The 14,338-nt window shown below is 41.8% G+C and overlaps 1 protein-coding gene across 6 annotated transcripts; it reads right to left on the bottom strand.

The window, feature by feature from the left end:
* Positions 1-563: 563 nt before the first annotated feature.
* On the bottom strand, positions 564-14,044 carry LOC143767377 (uncharacterized). 6 transcript variants are annotated; one of them, XM_077255677.1, is made up of 9 exons: positions 14,019-14,044; positions 8,905-8,974; positions 8,373-8,538; positions 7,366-7,518; positions 7,061-7,240; positions 6,854-6,977; positions 6,677-6,774; positions 6,388-6,478; positions 564-2,235 (listed from the first exon to the last, which is right to left on the bottom strand). In XM_077255677.1, the coding sequence occupies exons 4-9, from the start codon at positions 7,510-7,512 to the stop codon at positions 1,226-1,228; spliced, it is 1,650 nt and encodes a 549-aa protein (XP_077111792.1). In that variant the 5' UTR covers positions 7,513-7,518; positions 8,373-8,538; positions 8,905-8,974; positions 14,019-14,044; the 3' UTR covers positions 564-1,225. The 6 variants fall into 6 exon arrangements, with proteins under 6 accessions (XP_077111792.1, XP_077111789.1, XP_077111787.1 ...); XM_077255674.1 differs by lacking the exon at positions 8,373-8,538 and having other exon boundaries at positions 14,019-14,038; XM_077255672.1 differs by lacking the exon at positions 14,019-14,044 and having other exon boundaries at positions 8,905-9,863.
* Positions 14,045-14,338: the final 294 nt, after the last annotated feature.

A 14,338-nucleotide genomic window follows, 5' to 3' on the forward strand; every position in this document is an offset into this window, starting at 1 on the left:
AAGTACAAACATACTGCATGAAAATAACATGTAAACATGAATATAATTACCAGGAGGAAGAACCCGGGGACCCACCACACCCGACGCGCGTTTCACACCGATGGATTTACTTTATACCTGCTATATATTTGTCGCCATATGTGTTCCATCAATGAGTACTCTCTGCTGCCTCACTTTTGAGTTTATTGAGGTTGATTCCTGTGTGTGACCCACCATTGCTCTTGCACTGGTGGTCACTACCCCTTACAATTTTATATGCTATATATGCTGTTTTTAGATCAATAAAGTTTATATTTTCTATCATTTGGCCTTTATGTGAGGGTGTTTTGTTTGGTATGTCGTTATGGTTGTACCTTCATGGCCTAATTAGGGATATCCTTTTGGTGTTTCTTATCAATATAACTATCGATATCTATCTAGCTATCGATATATCGATCGATAGATATTCACTTATTTGTTTTGTGTGTGTAAACATATTTGAACATGGTATGTGATGATATTATGGTATTCAATGGAGTATGTAAATGAAGAGGTTGGACAAAAATTACATCACAATTTTTTTGTTAATAGATTTTATTTAGCGTACAAAAACACATACAAATCCGCATGAAACAAACACATGGAAATCCGCATTAAAAACGCACGGATTTTCAACTGCGTTTTCTGCCAAGAGAGGAAGATTCTGTGCAGAAAATTCCACAGGCAAATCCGCGACGTGTGCACATAGCCTAACGGTGTCATACCATGATTAAGACATCAGTCGAAATGCGTTGGCTAAAGGCGGTCATATGAGCATAATGCTGTGATATACCAATACTGCTAATGTGGTTTACTATAAGGAAGATGATGTATTTTTTGCAATGGATCATTAAATGGAATTTTAACCCTATTCCTGTTAAATATATCATATTTTTTCCTACTGGACTGGTTGCTGGAGCAGATGAGGAATACCCTACATTAAGGTGAGCTGACTATTTTTTCTTCCTTGCTAACAGTGTCTTGGTGAATTTGTCAATAAAATCAAAATCGCTGCTTCCATCTATAATTTCTTTAATGTTTTAAAAAAATGTGATTTGAGTACATGAAAATGGCTTCCTCCCTATACGAGTTCTCCGATGTGCAAAACATCTTGCTTTATTTGTAAAATGTTTTTTTCCATGATGTGAGTTCTTCAATGCGAATTAAGACTTCAGGTATTAGAATAAAAATTCTTACATTCTGAACATTAAAATGTTTTCTCCCCTGTGTGAATTATCTGATGTTTAACCAGGTGTGATTTAATTGTAAAACATTTCTGACATTCTGAACATGAATATGGTTTCTCCCTTGTGTGAATTCTCTGATGTCTACCAAGATCTCCTTTCTGAGTAAAACATTTCTCACATTCTGAACACGAAAAAGGTTTCTCCCCTGTATGAATTCTCTGATGTATAACCAGCTGTGATTTCTTTCTAAAACATTTCCCACATTCTAGACATGAAAAGGGTTTCTCCCCTGCATGCATTTTCTGATGTGAGTGAAGATATGATCTATCATAAAAACATTTCCCACATTCTGGACATGAAAATGGTTTCTCCCCTGTATGAATTCTGTGATGTATAGTAAGTTCTCCTTTCTGCCTAAAACATTTTCCACATTCTGGACAAGAAAATGGTTTCTCTCCTGTGTGAATTCTCTGATGTTTAACAAGATTTTCTTTGCTTCTAAAACAATTATCACATTCAGAACATGAATATGGCTTCTCCCCTCTATGAATTTTTTGATGTGTAACAAGAACTGATTTCACAGTAAAACATTTTCCACATTCTGGACATGAAAATGGTTTCTCTCCTGTGTGAGTTCTTTCATGTACAACAAGATTTGATTTATTTTTAAAATGTTTCCCGCATTTTACACATGAATATGACTGCACTCCAGTGTGACATATCTCATGCATCATAAGATATGATCTCCGCTTGAAACATTTCCCACATTCCGAACATGAAAATGGTTTCTCCCCTGTATGAGTTCTTTGATATCCAACATTCCTTCTTTTTTTATTATGCTCTACAGTCTGTGATGAATCAGAAGACAGGACTTGTTGAAAAGGATCATTTGAAAGATTTTTGATATGAAGACTTGGAGGTGGATCCGGAATAATGATCTGCTCTTCATATGAATCTGGTGTGGTACCATAATCTTCGGCTTTAAAATGTGAAAATAACAGATGTTCATCTGAGGTTCTGGTACAACCATCTGCCAAGAATAAAATGGATTTTATTTTTCTTCAATAGCAAGGAATAATATTAACCCCTTTCCGACATCGGGCGTAATAGTACGCCGATGTTGGACACCCTCCCTTTAATGTGGGCTCTGGCGCTGAGCCCACATCTTTTCTGGTACGTCAGCTGTTTAAAACGCGCAAAAAATAAGACCTCAGCCAACCCAAGATCATGAAAAACTGAGACGCTATGGGTATCGGAAAATGGCACAATTTTTTATAATTATTTTAAAAAAACGTTAAAAAAAAATTCACCAATTAGATAAAAAAGAACCTAGACATCTTTGGTGTCTATGAACTCGTAATGACCTGGAGAATCAAAGTCAGGTCAGTTTTAGCCTTTAATGAACATAGTAAAAAAGCCAAACAAAAACAAGTGTGGGATTGCACTTTTTTGCAATTTCACCGCACTTGGAATTTTTTCCCATTTTCCAGTACACAACATGCTAAAACCATTGGTGGTGTTCAAAAGTACAACTTGTCCTGCAAAAAACAAGCCCTCACATGGCCATTTTGACCAAAAAATTATGGCTTTGGGAAGAACGGGAGCAAAAAACGAAAACGAAAAAACAAAAATACCTCCGGTCATGAAGAGATTAATCTTTACAATATTATATATTTTAAAGCAATTCTATAGAAGCATTTTCTATACATCTTGTAGTAAAATTCAATTGAGTTTGAAAAACCTGGCAACAGACGATGCAGGGAATAGTAGATTATTATGTTTGTTCACCAGGTTGTGCGCTTTCAATTTTTCATTTATCTGTAGCTTTGTCAAAGGTTCAAGTTTCTTTGTGCCTCTCACCAACCTTTCCTGGTAAAACGTTTAGTAAAGATTCATAAAGGCATCTATTAGTCAGTGATATTTGGTTTCCATCACATACTCAGAGTGCATGTACCTGTTATGGAGTGTAAGTGCAGAGCTCTAGTGGCAGATACATTTTTGTATTATTTCTTTCCCCATTTTTTGCAAATTAAAGGGAACCTGTCACCAGTTTTGGCCGATATAAGATGGGGCCACTACCTTTCAGGGCTTATCTACAAGCATTCTATAATACTGTAGATAAGCCCCCGGTCCGACCTGAAAGATGAGAAAAATAAGTTTTATTATACTCACCGGTCCGGTGCGATGCGTGTCGCAGGTCCGATTCTGGCGCCTCCCATCTTCTTGAGATGCCGTCCTCCTGCTGCTTCATCGCTCCCCGGCATCGCGCTGCGGCGCAGGCGTAATTATCTGCCCTGTTGAGGGCAGACCAAAGTACTGCAGTGCGCAGGAGCTGGGCTTCTCTGACCTTTTCCGGCGCCTGCACACTGTAGTACTTTATTCAGCCCTCCACAGGGCAGATAAGTATGCCTGCACAGGAGCGCAATGCCGGGGAGCGATTAAGCAACTCCTGGGCGGCATCACAAGAAGATTGGAGGCGCCGGACCTGGGACACCCATCGGACCAGACCGCCCCCCGCCATGGGTGAGTATAATAAAACTTATTTTTTTATCTTTCAGGTCAGACCAGGGGCTTATCTACAGTATTATAGAATGCTGTATATAAGCCCTGAAAAGCCGTGGCCGTATCTGACTGACAGGTTTGCGTTAAAGAGTGGAAGTTAAGTGTTTGTGGTTTGGTTTTGACCTGGCTTGTAACCTGACTTGTCCATTCTCCCCTCATCTCTCTCTAGCTATAGCTAATATCCATAATGTGACTTTTCTCTTTTGCCTGCCTTACTGGGACTTACGCGTAGCTGCACCAGTCCTCTGTACGCCTTTTTCCTTTCCTTCAACGGCTGGACTGCCACATCATTTAGTGTTTTCCTCAACACTCTCCAGTTGATGCAAACTAACTGTATTGGGGCCCATTATATGGTTCACATCACCTACGCTATATATCTAGCACACTGATGAAGGTCCACGCGGACCGAAACGTTTGTGACTACTGTATGTACATTAAATATTCCCCTTTGCATCACATTTCTGGAGTGTGCCAATTATAAATTATTTCACGTATTAAGGTTTGGGAACCTATATTTGTGCACCTCCGTAGCAGGCTGTGCTGAAACATTTTCTATACTATATTGCAATCTATGTCCTGGGGACTTCCTCTATTGACTAAAAATCCTTATATTGTGGTGAAAAAGTGAAATGCAGGGATCGTCACTCACTGCCTGGTTTTGCCAGTAATGAGCTGATGGCGGATGGTTGCAACTTGCTGATAAGTATAAACATAGGGAAAACCAAACAAATTCGCTGGAATAGATGTTGGTATAAGAGAAATGTGTAGGTACACAATCGCACTGTGGCCACCTAACAGACAGAACCTAAGATAAAATCAAAATGAGGAAATAACCTGCACTAAGCAAATAGGAATAGTACATGTAAATAACAGGATTGAAAAAGCGTAAAATCCACCGCGACAGGGTGTACCCAATCAGGATGGTCGTATCTCTAGTTATTAAAACCACTGCTACGGCTAAAGCAGATTTTGTATTAAAGGGCCTTAGGGCCTTTTCCTTTGCATTAAATTGCTATCATAATCTGTCAAAGGCTTTCCATATAAAAGTGGACACGTGTTCTAGGCATTCTGTCTCAAACTGAAAATATAAACGAACGTTAACATATGGATTCTTATCTAAAGCCTTTTCCTCCACCAAGATGAATTTCAGCATTTGTAACAGAGAACTACTCGATATCAAACAGGCATAGGAGATGTGGAGGCACCAATTGAAGAGGACTCATCACCCAACAATAATGTTGATAATATTAAACAATAGTGATGATAATCACTTGAATATTATGAGTTTCCTGGTCTTAGTTGGAGATGCCTTAGCCTTAGCTTGTTCTTTTTTGATCATACAGACCAAAATGCTGACCCTTAAAGGAGTTGTCCACTATTAGGACATCCCCTTCTTGACCAAATGTTTGGCCCCCATAAAATAATAAAGCTTATACTCACTTCCCGTGCTGGTGCCATTCCCGCGGTGTTGGTAATCTTTCTCTCCGGGGGGTTCTCATGCGGTGTTGTGACACGTAGCGCTGGCATCACTGGCCATACCTTTGGACAAATTGATTATGAAGAGGAAGTCTAGGCTGCAGCTAATCCCTCTTCATGTTAGATTTGTCTGGAGGCAGAGACAGTGACGCCAGCGCTGATGTCAAAACACTACACGAGAGTCCCAAGGAGAGCGACTGTCGAAACCGCGGGAATTGCGTCGACACAGGAGGTGAGTATAAGCTTTATTATTTTATGGGGGCCAAGCGAGGGGTGTGTCAAGAAGTTGACCAAATAGTGGACAACTTCTTTAAGTCATTATCATGCCTGATGCTATTAAGTAAGAGTCTGCATCTGTGATATCCCACCTGGAAACATTGTCATTCAACAGAATCAAAGACAAAAGATTCTATTATTTGAACATCTCCTCAAGTTGGCTGACATCCATGTGTACGTAAGACATTGGATTTTATTTCTTAACATTTCTGTTGGCCTACTTTAGCTCAAGATGTTGAGGACATATGGAAACGGGTCACTGTAATATGATTCTCCATTATATCATCTGTCACCTCTTCAGCCACTAATTCTAAATAGTTTCTCTAGGAGTTCCTCTGTTACTTTGGAGATCACCATGCATCAAAATAATAGAATGTTGCCCAGGTACTCTGTCAATAACCGTATTCCTTTCTCTCGGTGGAACAGCATGTCACTGATCACTGCTTTGACCAATGTGTCTCTGCTGCAGTCAGATATTATCTAACACCAAATTTCTGTGGTTTTGTGAATGTGACAATCTAATGCTTTTTCACTTAATAAGTGGAAATAAATGCTAAGTTTTAATAAGGCGGAGGGAAGCATTGGTAATTTATTTGCAGAAAAGCTAAATTAAATTTAAGTGTCTCCTGTGGCCTTTGATTGGGTACAGAAACCACAGTTTTGGTAACTAGGGATTTTAATTTTCCATGTTGTAAAAAAAAAAATGGCATTTCAATTTTACCCATTGAATCTTCACCAGTAAAAATGCATTAATAAAAAAAAGTTTTCAACATTTGTGTCACACACTCTGAAAAAAAAAAAAAAAATTGTAGCATCTAGTGACTCAAAAGAATCTGAGACTTCTCTGCATTTAGTGGTCCCTACTCACCTGTGCTGTTTTCTGTAGGAATCTCCTCTTTACACTGCTCATCACTCGTCACGTATGTCTCTGTAGTATTAATATGGGTCAGATCTTCACCCTGAAAGAAATATTGTGAAAGTCACAGACAGATGGAGAAGTCATATCTATGATCAGCTCTAATCCTGTCATCTCCACCGTTCTCATTACACAAGTATAAAACATATAATACTGGTGGATAAAACAAGACTGAGCACAAGACCTTCACAGCCGTCTACACATCATAGGAGAGATCTCATGACACCTTCTCTCCATCTACCTGATAATCCTGAGGAACATTGGGATTTTCTTGTTTACAGTCCTGTGGAAGAAGAGGATGGGGACATCTCTCTGGTGTTGTCCTCTCACTGGATAGATCTGGAGGAAACACATACAGGGACTGAATTCATTCTTTACATACAGATAATTATAGGCCGTGTGTATTTAGTCCTATTACCTGGTGATGTGAGGGGCTGGGGAACCTCCATCATGATGTCCTTGTACTGATCTTTGTGTCCTTCTAAATACTCCCACTCCTCCATGGAGAAATAGACGGCGACATCCTGACACCTTATAGGAACCTGACACACACAATGATACCGTCAACCCCCTGATCTCTCCATAGCGTTAGTCTATAATGTCCCAGCATTCCCAGCAGTGTCACCTCTCCAGTCAGCATCTCAATCATCTTGTAGGTGAGTTCTAGGATCTTCTGGTTATTGATGTCCTCATGTATCAGGGGGTGAGGTGGAGGCCCCGTGATTGGGCTCAGAGGTCTTCCCCATCCCTCAGACACAGAGGCCTGACAGCGCTCACTAGAGGTCTTCTTCACTACTGCGTAATCCTGGTTATGGAGAGATACACTAATCTCACTACAGACATTTCCAGAGTCCTCACCTCTCCAGTTCTCTCCATCTGTTATTCCTATAGATAAGAATGTTGTAATGTGACGTCATCAGAATCTCTCACCTCTCCAGTAAGCCGGAAGAGGATCTCTAGGGTGAGGTGTAATATCCTCTCCGCCACCTTGTCTCTGCCCCCATCCATCCTTAAATGGCCAATCAGGAAAATTCTCTTAAAATATAGAAGATCTCCACTGAGAGAATCTGAAATCATAGGGACCTAAATGAAACAAAAATGTAAAATCATACAAAACCTGAGAGGAAACCTTTGATGAGATATTAAAGGTGAATCTAGGTTTTCCTGCACTCGAGGCTAAAATTCAGTTTGGCGCCCCCTCCACAGCTTAAACAGTTTGAATCGTTGCCATCTGACCGCTCACATGCGATTTGCATACTTACAGTCACGTGCCGATGAACTAGTCTTCCTAATTCTCTCAATGTACAGTGAAATACTACTGTCCCTGCTTCACTGAGAGAAGCAGAAAGAGCAGCTAGTCAGCATGACACAGTGGGTATGAAAATCATGAGTGGTCATGTGATGACCACTGGTATCGACAAGCAGAGCCTAATCCTGACAGTGCGTATGTTGCATACTCCTAGGATCTAGCATACTACAGTGCTGAATTTTATCATTAAAGGGCAGGTGCCACCAGTTTTCTTGTAGTTTGTTTTCTTGTGAAATGAAGTTTAAAATAGTAATTAAAATGTATTAATGCAATTTTTGCACTGTTTGCAAACATTTCTATATGAAAAATATTTCCACTAGGGCGAGTATTTTCCGTTTTAGACCTCAAGCAGCTATAAGACTTACCAGCTTTACTGTTAGCTGGAAAATTGGGGCTGTAACTGCTGACATCACCATTTCCCTCCCCTTTTGGGTGTTCTAGTATCCCTGGGGCAGAATGAAGAGCAGCATCACAGGGCAGAGCCATTTTGTGGGAGACTGCCCTGTGATCTGCTATCGCCAGCAGTTACTGTCTCTCTCTCCCATCAGTCTTCATATGTCTCTGTCACACAGATTACATGTATCTCACCCTCCTCCAAAAATTTCACTGCAGACCTGCAGCTCTTTACCTGAGGGATGAGTCACAGCTCCTGCTGGGATAATGCTGATCTTATACTGTTCCTCCTTAATGTCTTTGCAGTCTCTGATACTCTGCCTGAGATTTTCTCCCACATTTTACTCCTGTCAATCTATGATCTGTTCTGCTGGAAGCAGTACTGCTTATGTTAGCAGATCCTAATGACAGGAGACAAGAATCGAGCACAGTTTACAACCAAGGGCTCCTTGAATATGGCAGCAGAACACTCCCACTACTGTGAATTGTGCAGCCCACAGAGGCAGGCCCAGTTCACAGCAGTGACAGTTCTATTACAAAAAGATAGGGTCGACGTCTGTCTGTTATCTCCTATGACCATGGGGTGCCATATGATGACACTGAAAGTGTCGTACTGCTACTGTGAAAGCAAGATATCAGCCTCCAGTGCCTTCTTTAAACTCCTACAACACATGAAATATGTTTCAAATGCAATCAAAACTTGGTTATAACAGCATGTTATGCTACATTACATTGATTTAGTAATGATCTACAAACGCGGTACCTACCCTTTAATGCTCCCGACATAAAGGTGTAGTCGTCCTTAACTTGTCAGATGAAAATACATTATTAACATAGCTGTGAATCATAATTATGGATTGTTACAAATGTACAAGATCAGAACCAGTAACAGCATAGGAGTACATCACTATAACCACCAACAGTACAGAAATACATCATCAGAAGCACAGCAAGTACAGGAATACAGCACCAATTGTAATGTCACATCAGCCCCACATACAATTACATTGCAAATACTTTTAACTCCCAATATGTCTTTAACAATGAGAAGGAGATACTGGGAGTTGTTTTTAAACAGTCTTTATTAGACTGGTCGATTATAGAGGAACCATAGCTCTGATGAAAAGTAGTTAGAATCAGAAACTGACATTTAAAGGGGTTATTCAGTCTATAATAACAAGTCTGCAGTCACTCTTTAACTTGAGAGTCTGTCCAGCACATGCACTGCGAGCTGTGAGGATTTGCATACTCCCGGCCAGAGTACGTCTAGTGGCTGCGGCCTAGCTCAATACATTTGACCTCTGTTCCAAGTGCAGACAGTGGTGAGTCCTCGCAGCTTGCATGCTGGATGGATTCACAAGTCTTCAGTCACAAAAAATGACTGCAGACTTGTCATTCTAGATCAGACAACCCCTTTAAATCCAGGTACTTTATGGTTGGCATCTTCTCTGAATGGAGGAGTTTTCTTTCTGTTATACCTGATCTTAATTAGACACCATGATGAATTTTCACATCCACAGCTCGCCTCTGCAGACTAACATATTTAGTATTCTAGAGAAGGATGCAGCTCTATTGATGTAATATCTTAAACTTTTTTGATACTTGATACTGTTGTGGAGAAGTTTAAAGCCGGATTGGGATACAAAATGATTTCCAAAACTTTAAACATCCCAAGGAGCACTGTGCAAGCGATCATATTGAAATGGAAGGAGTATCTACCGCTGCAAATCTACCAAGACCCGGCCGTCCCTCTAAACTTTCATCTCAAACAAGGAGAAGACTGATCAGAGATGCAGCCAAGAGGTCCATGATCACTCTGGATGAACTGCAAAGATCTACAGCTGAAGTGGGACTGTCTGTCCATAGGACAACAATCAGTCATACACTGCATAAATCTCGCCTTTATGGAAGAGGGGCAAGAAGAAAGCCATTTCTCAAAGATATCCATAAAAAGTGTTGCTTAAAGTTTGCAACAAGCCACCTGGGAGACACACCAAACATGTGGAAGAAGGTGCTCTGGTCAGATGAATCCAAAATCGAACTTTTTGGCAACAATGCCAAACTATATGTTTGGCGTAAAGGCAACACAGCTCATCACCCTGAACACACCATCCCCACTGTCAAACATGGTGGTGGCAGCATCATGGTTTGGGCCTGCTTTTCTTCAGCAGGGACAGGGAAAATGGTTAAAATTGATGGGAAGATAGATGGAGCCAAATACAGGACCATTCTTGAAGAAAACCTGTTGTAGTCTGCAAAAGACCTGAGACTGGGACGGAGATTTGTCTTCCAACAAGACAATGATCCCAAACATAAAGCAAAATCTGCAATGGAATGGTTCATGAATAAACGTATCCAGATGTTAGAGTGGCCAAGTCCAGACCTCAATCCAATCGAGAATCTGTGGAAAGAGCTGAAAACTGCTGTTCACAAACGATCTCCATCAAACCTCACTGAGCTCGAGCTGTTTGCCAAGGAAGAATGGGCAAGAATTTCAGACTCTCGATGTACAAAACTGATAGAGACATACCCCAATTGACTGTATTCGCAGTTTTGAATTTCCACAAAAATGTAAAATAACCAATAAATTTCATTCACCTTCACAATTGTGTTCCACTTGTTGTTGATTCTTCACCAAAAATTTACACTTGGTATCTTTGTGTTTGAAGCATGATATGTGGGAAAAGGTTGAAAAGTTCCAGGGGGCCGAATACTTTCGCAAGGCACTGTATTATATTTGTTGAGCTGGTTCCTTTTCTAGAACACTATGGCTGTTTCCATCCCTAGCAGTGACACTGTTCCGATGTCTGGAAAAAAATAGGCTATTACGGCGAGCTGGCTTCTTCCAAATTTGTTTAGACTTCCCTATTTTCCGGTCTTCGGGCAGCGCAACCCAACATGGTGCCCTTAAAAATAGGTCAATATTATGCTCCTGAATAAAAATATCTGCGCTACGCTGAGCCCCTGAATAATTGCTCCTTACTGTAGTCCCTCCACACTGTCCTCTCCTTTTTATACTGAGCGCACCTCTTCATACTGTCCCCCACACTGCCCACTCTCTACACTTCCCCCCACACTACCCAGTCTGTATACTGTGCCTCCTCCGTACACTCCCCCCGCATACTGTCACTTCTCTATGCTGCCCTCCCACACACTCCCCAACCTCTATATTGTGTCCCCTCATACTTCTCACCCAATTCTGTCCTCATACTATTTCCCTCAATACTGTTCATGCACACTCTTCTCCCCCCAAACTGTCCCCTCACACTTTTCTCCCCCAATTCTGTCTCCTCACACTATTTATCTCAAAACTGTTTATGCACACTTTTCTCCCCCCAAACTGTCCCCTCAAACTTTTGCACCCCAAACTACAAATTCTCCATACTGTGCCCACTCACACCTATCTCCCTCAATACTGTCTCTCACACCACATTTCTCCCACATATTGTGTAAAAAAGGACAAAAAATATAAAACACAAATATCACAGTTTAAAAACTCCCAACACAGCCAGTTTCTATTTTTGCATTTGAATTGTTTGCTGCCCTATTTCTCCGATCCATAATTTATTTTTTTTTCTGTCCGCATAGACATACCAGAAATTGTTTTTTGCGGGACGAGTTGTACTTTCGAATGACTCCATTCACTTTACCACATAATGTACTGGAAAAAGTTCCAAGTGCGGTGAAATTGTGGAAAAAAAAATGTTGACATTATTTTTTTAGGAATTCTTTTTATGGCATAAATGGTGCATAGAAATTGACTTGACAATACGATTCTGACATCAGTGCGATTACTACGATACAAAACATGTCCAGAGTTTTCATTATTTTAGTGGTGAAAAAAAAATAGAAGTTTAAAAAATAAATAAATTTAGGGGGTTGTGTCGCAATTTTCGGAGACGCATAACGTTTGCATTTTTTTGGTCGATGGAGCTGTGTGATGGCTTATTTTTTGTGGGGTAAGACGATGTTTTTATTGATACCATTTTGGGATAGATGTGACTTTTTGATCGCTTGTTACCGCATTTTTTGTGGTATTGCAGCAAGGAAACAAACGTAGTTTTGGCATTTTCTTTTTTCCTACTTTTATAGATTGGATTTTTGTGAACGCGGCAATACCACGTGTATTTTTTTATTGTCTGCATTGGTGGGGGGAAGTAGGTGTTTTGAAATTTTATGTTTTTGGAGGGTTTCTTTTTCATATTTTTTTTAAACTTTTCTTTTTAGTTTTCACACAGTCCTCTTAGGGGACTTGAAGTTGCGACTGATCGCTTATAGGGTTGAGCGAAACGGGTCGGCAATTTTCAGAAGTCGCCGACTTTTGGCAAAGTCGGGTTTCATGAAACTCGACCCGACCCGTGTGGGGTCGGCCATGAGGTCGGTGATCTTCTGAATCTGGAATCGGAATTCCGATACCGATTCCCGATATGTTTAAGATATCGGGAATTGGTATCGGAATTCAGATTTAAGTGTAAAATAAAGAATTAAAATAAAAAATATCGCTATACTTACACTCTGACGGGCCCTGGTACTAACCGGGAACCTTCCTTCCTTAGAATCAGCCTTCCAAGACCTGCGGTGACGTCACGGTGACGTCGCGGCTTGTGATTGGTCGCGCGGCCCCCATGTGACCGCTCGCGCGACCAATCACAAGCCGCTACGTCACCGTGACGTCACCGAAGGCCCTGGAAGGGCTGATTCTTAGGAAGGAAGGCTGTCGGAAAGAAGCAGGGCGTGTCCGAGGGTGAGTATATACCTAATAGGAATATACTCACCCTCGGCTTCGTTCCGGCAGCCTTCCTTCCTAAGAATCAGCCCTTCCAGGGCCTTCGGTGACGTCACGGTGACGTCGCGGCTTGTGATTGGTCGCGCGAGCGGTCACATGGGGGCCGCCCCACCAATCACAAGCCACGTCACCGTGATGTCACCGCAGGTCTTGGAAGGCTGATTCTAAGGAAGGAAGGTTCCCGGTTAGTACCAGGGCCCGTCAGAGTGTAAGTATAGCGATATTTTTTATTTTAATTCTTTATTTTACACTTAAATATGGATCCCAGGGCCTGAAGGAGAGTTTCCGCTCCTTCAGACCCTGGGAACCACTGGAAACCCAATGCACTGCATTGGGTTTCGAGTTTCGGCCGACCCCGACCCCGACTTTTTTATAGGATCGGCCGATTTCGTGAAACCCGACCCGATCCTATAAAAGTAAAGGTCGCTCAACCCTAATCGCTTATGCTATATATGTTGTCTAATAAACAGACAATCCCTCCATGTGTTGTGGCAGCTGAACCACGAGACATGCAGCCGCGGGGACTCAAACATATTTTTCAAGCACGCCGATGACACTCGGTTAGCACCTGAGCATGCTCAGATAACACCTTACTCATCACTAGTAGCTGGCTATTGTCCCATCCCCTGATGATGCCACATGTGAGGCGAAACATGTTGGGGGACGTGTGCTTTAGTACAACTGTCCTATCTGCCGAACAGAGCAGACACCCGGGGAGTCATCCACGGACACTTAGGCAATTGCCTTCAGACTATATCAAATTATTTCTGCAGCACAGGGACAGAGGGCTTTATGTATAACGGTCTATTCACCCCGCTAGCTTTAGGGCGGTGTCCTACTTGTTATACATTAGTGTATAAATCCCTCCAGAGCCTCTGACAGTCTCCACAATCTGCACTTTAATAAAATTCATTTCAGGCTGAGTAATTTTATTACACGCTGAGATCTGCCCTGTGTGTAAGATGTGGCTTGTACATGCCATATATACAGAGCAGAGCCGCACCAGTGTGTATGGCATGTGTACGAACGTAAGTATTTAGTCATAGTCCAGAAGAGGTTAATGCGGCCCAGTAATGGGGAATCTCCAGCACCTACCTCCACCTGCAGAGCCGCACACCACATATATGGCTGTACTGTGCGCACAGGACCTGGGATGAGGTCACAGGAGGGGAGGAGTCAGGGGTCACATGATCAGGGGCCTCAGTGTATGCAGGACTCTGCTGTGCTGGTTGTCATGGTGCTGGATGAGGGGAAGATTATGTGTGGGGTCAGGAGGGGTTTACAGTGTAGGTGGAGCAGAGCCGTGTGTGTACGAGGTGTACGGAGCGGAGCTGTGTATGTACGAGGTGTACGGAGCAGAGCCGTGTGTGTACGAGGTGTACGGAGCAGAGCCGTGTGTGTACGAGGTGTACGGA

Source organism: Ranitomeya variabilis, chromosome 4, assembly GCF_051348905.1.
Source record: "Ranitomeya variabilis isolate aRanVar5 chromosome 4, aRanVar5.hap1, whole genome shotgun sequence".
NCBI lineage: Eukaryota > Metazoa > Chordata > Amphibia > Anura > Dendrobatidae > Ranitomeya > Ranitomeya variabilis.

What these genes read in the sequence shown, in the direction of transcription:
- LOC143767377 (XM_077255677.1), bottom strand. Translation starts at nt 7,512, where the DNA reads ATGATTTCAGATTCTCTCAGTGGAGATCTTCTATATTTTAAGAGAATT. An exon ending in ATGTTCCTCAGGATTATCAG is followed by an intron (nt 6,479 to 6,676) that starts GTAGATGGAGAG and finishes TATTTCTTTCAG; the next exon opens with GGTGAAGATCTGACCCATAT. An exon ending in TCCTACAGAAAACAGCACAG is followed by an intron (nt 2,236 to 6,387) that starts GTGAGTAGGGAC and finishes TATTCTTGGCAG; the next exon opens with ATGGTTGTACCAGAACCTCA.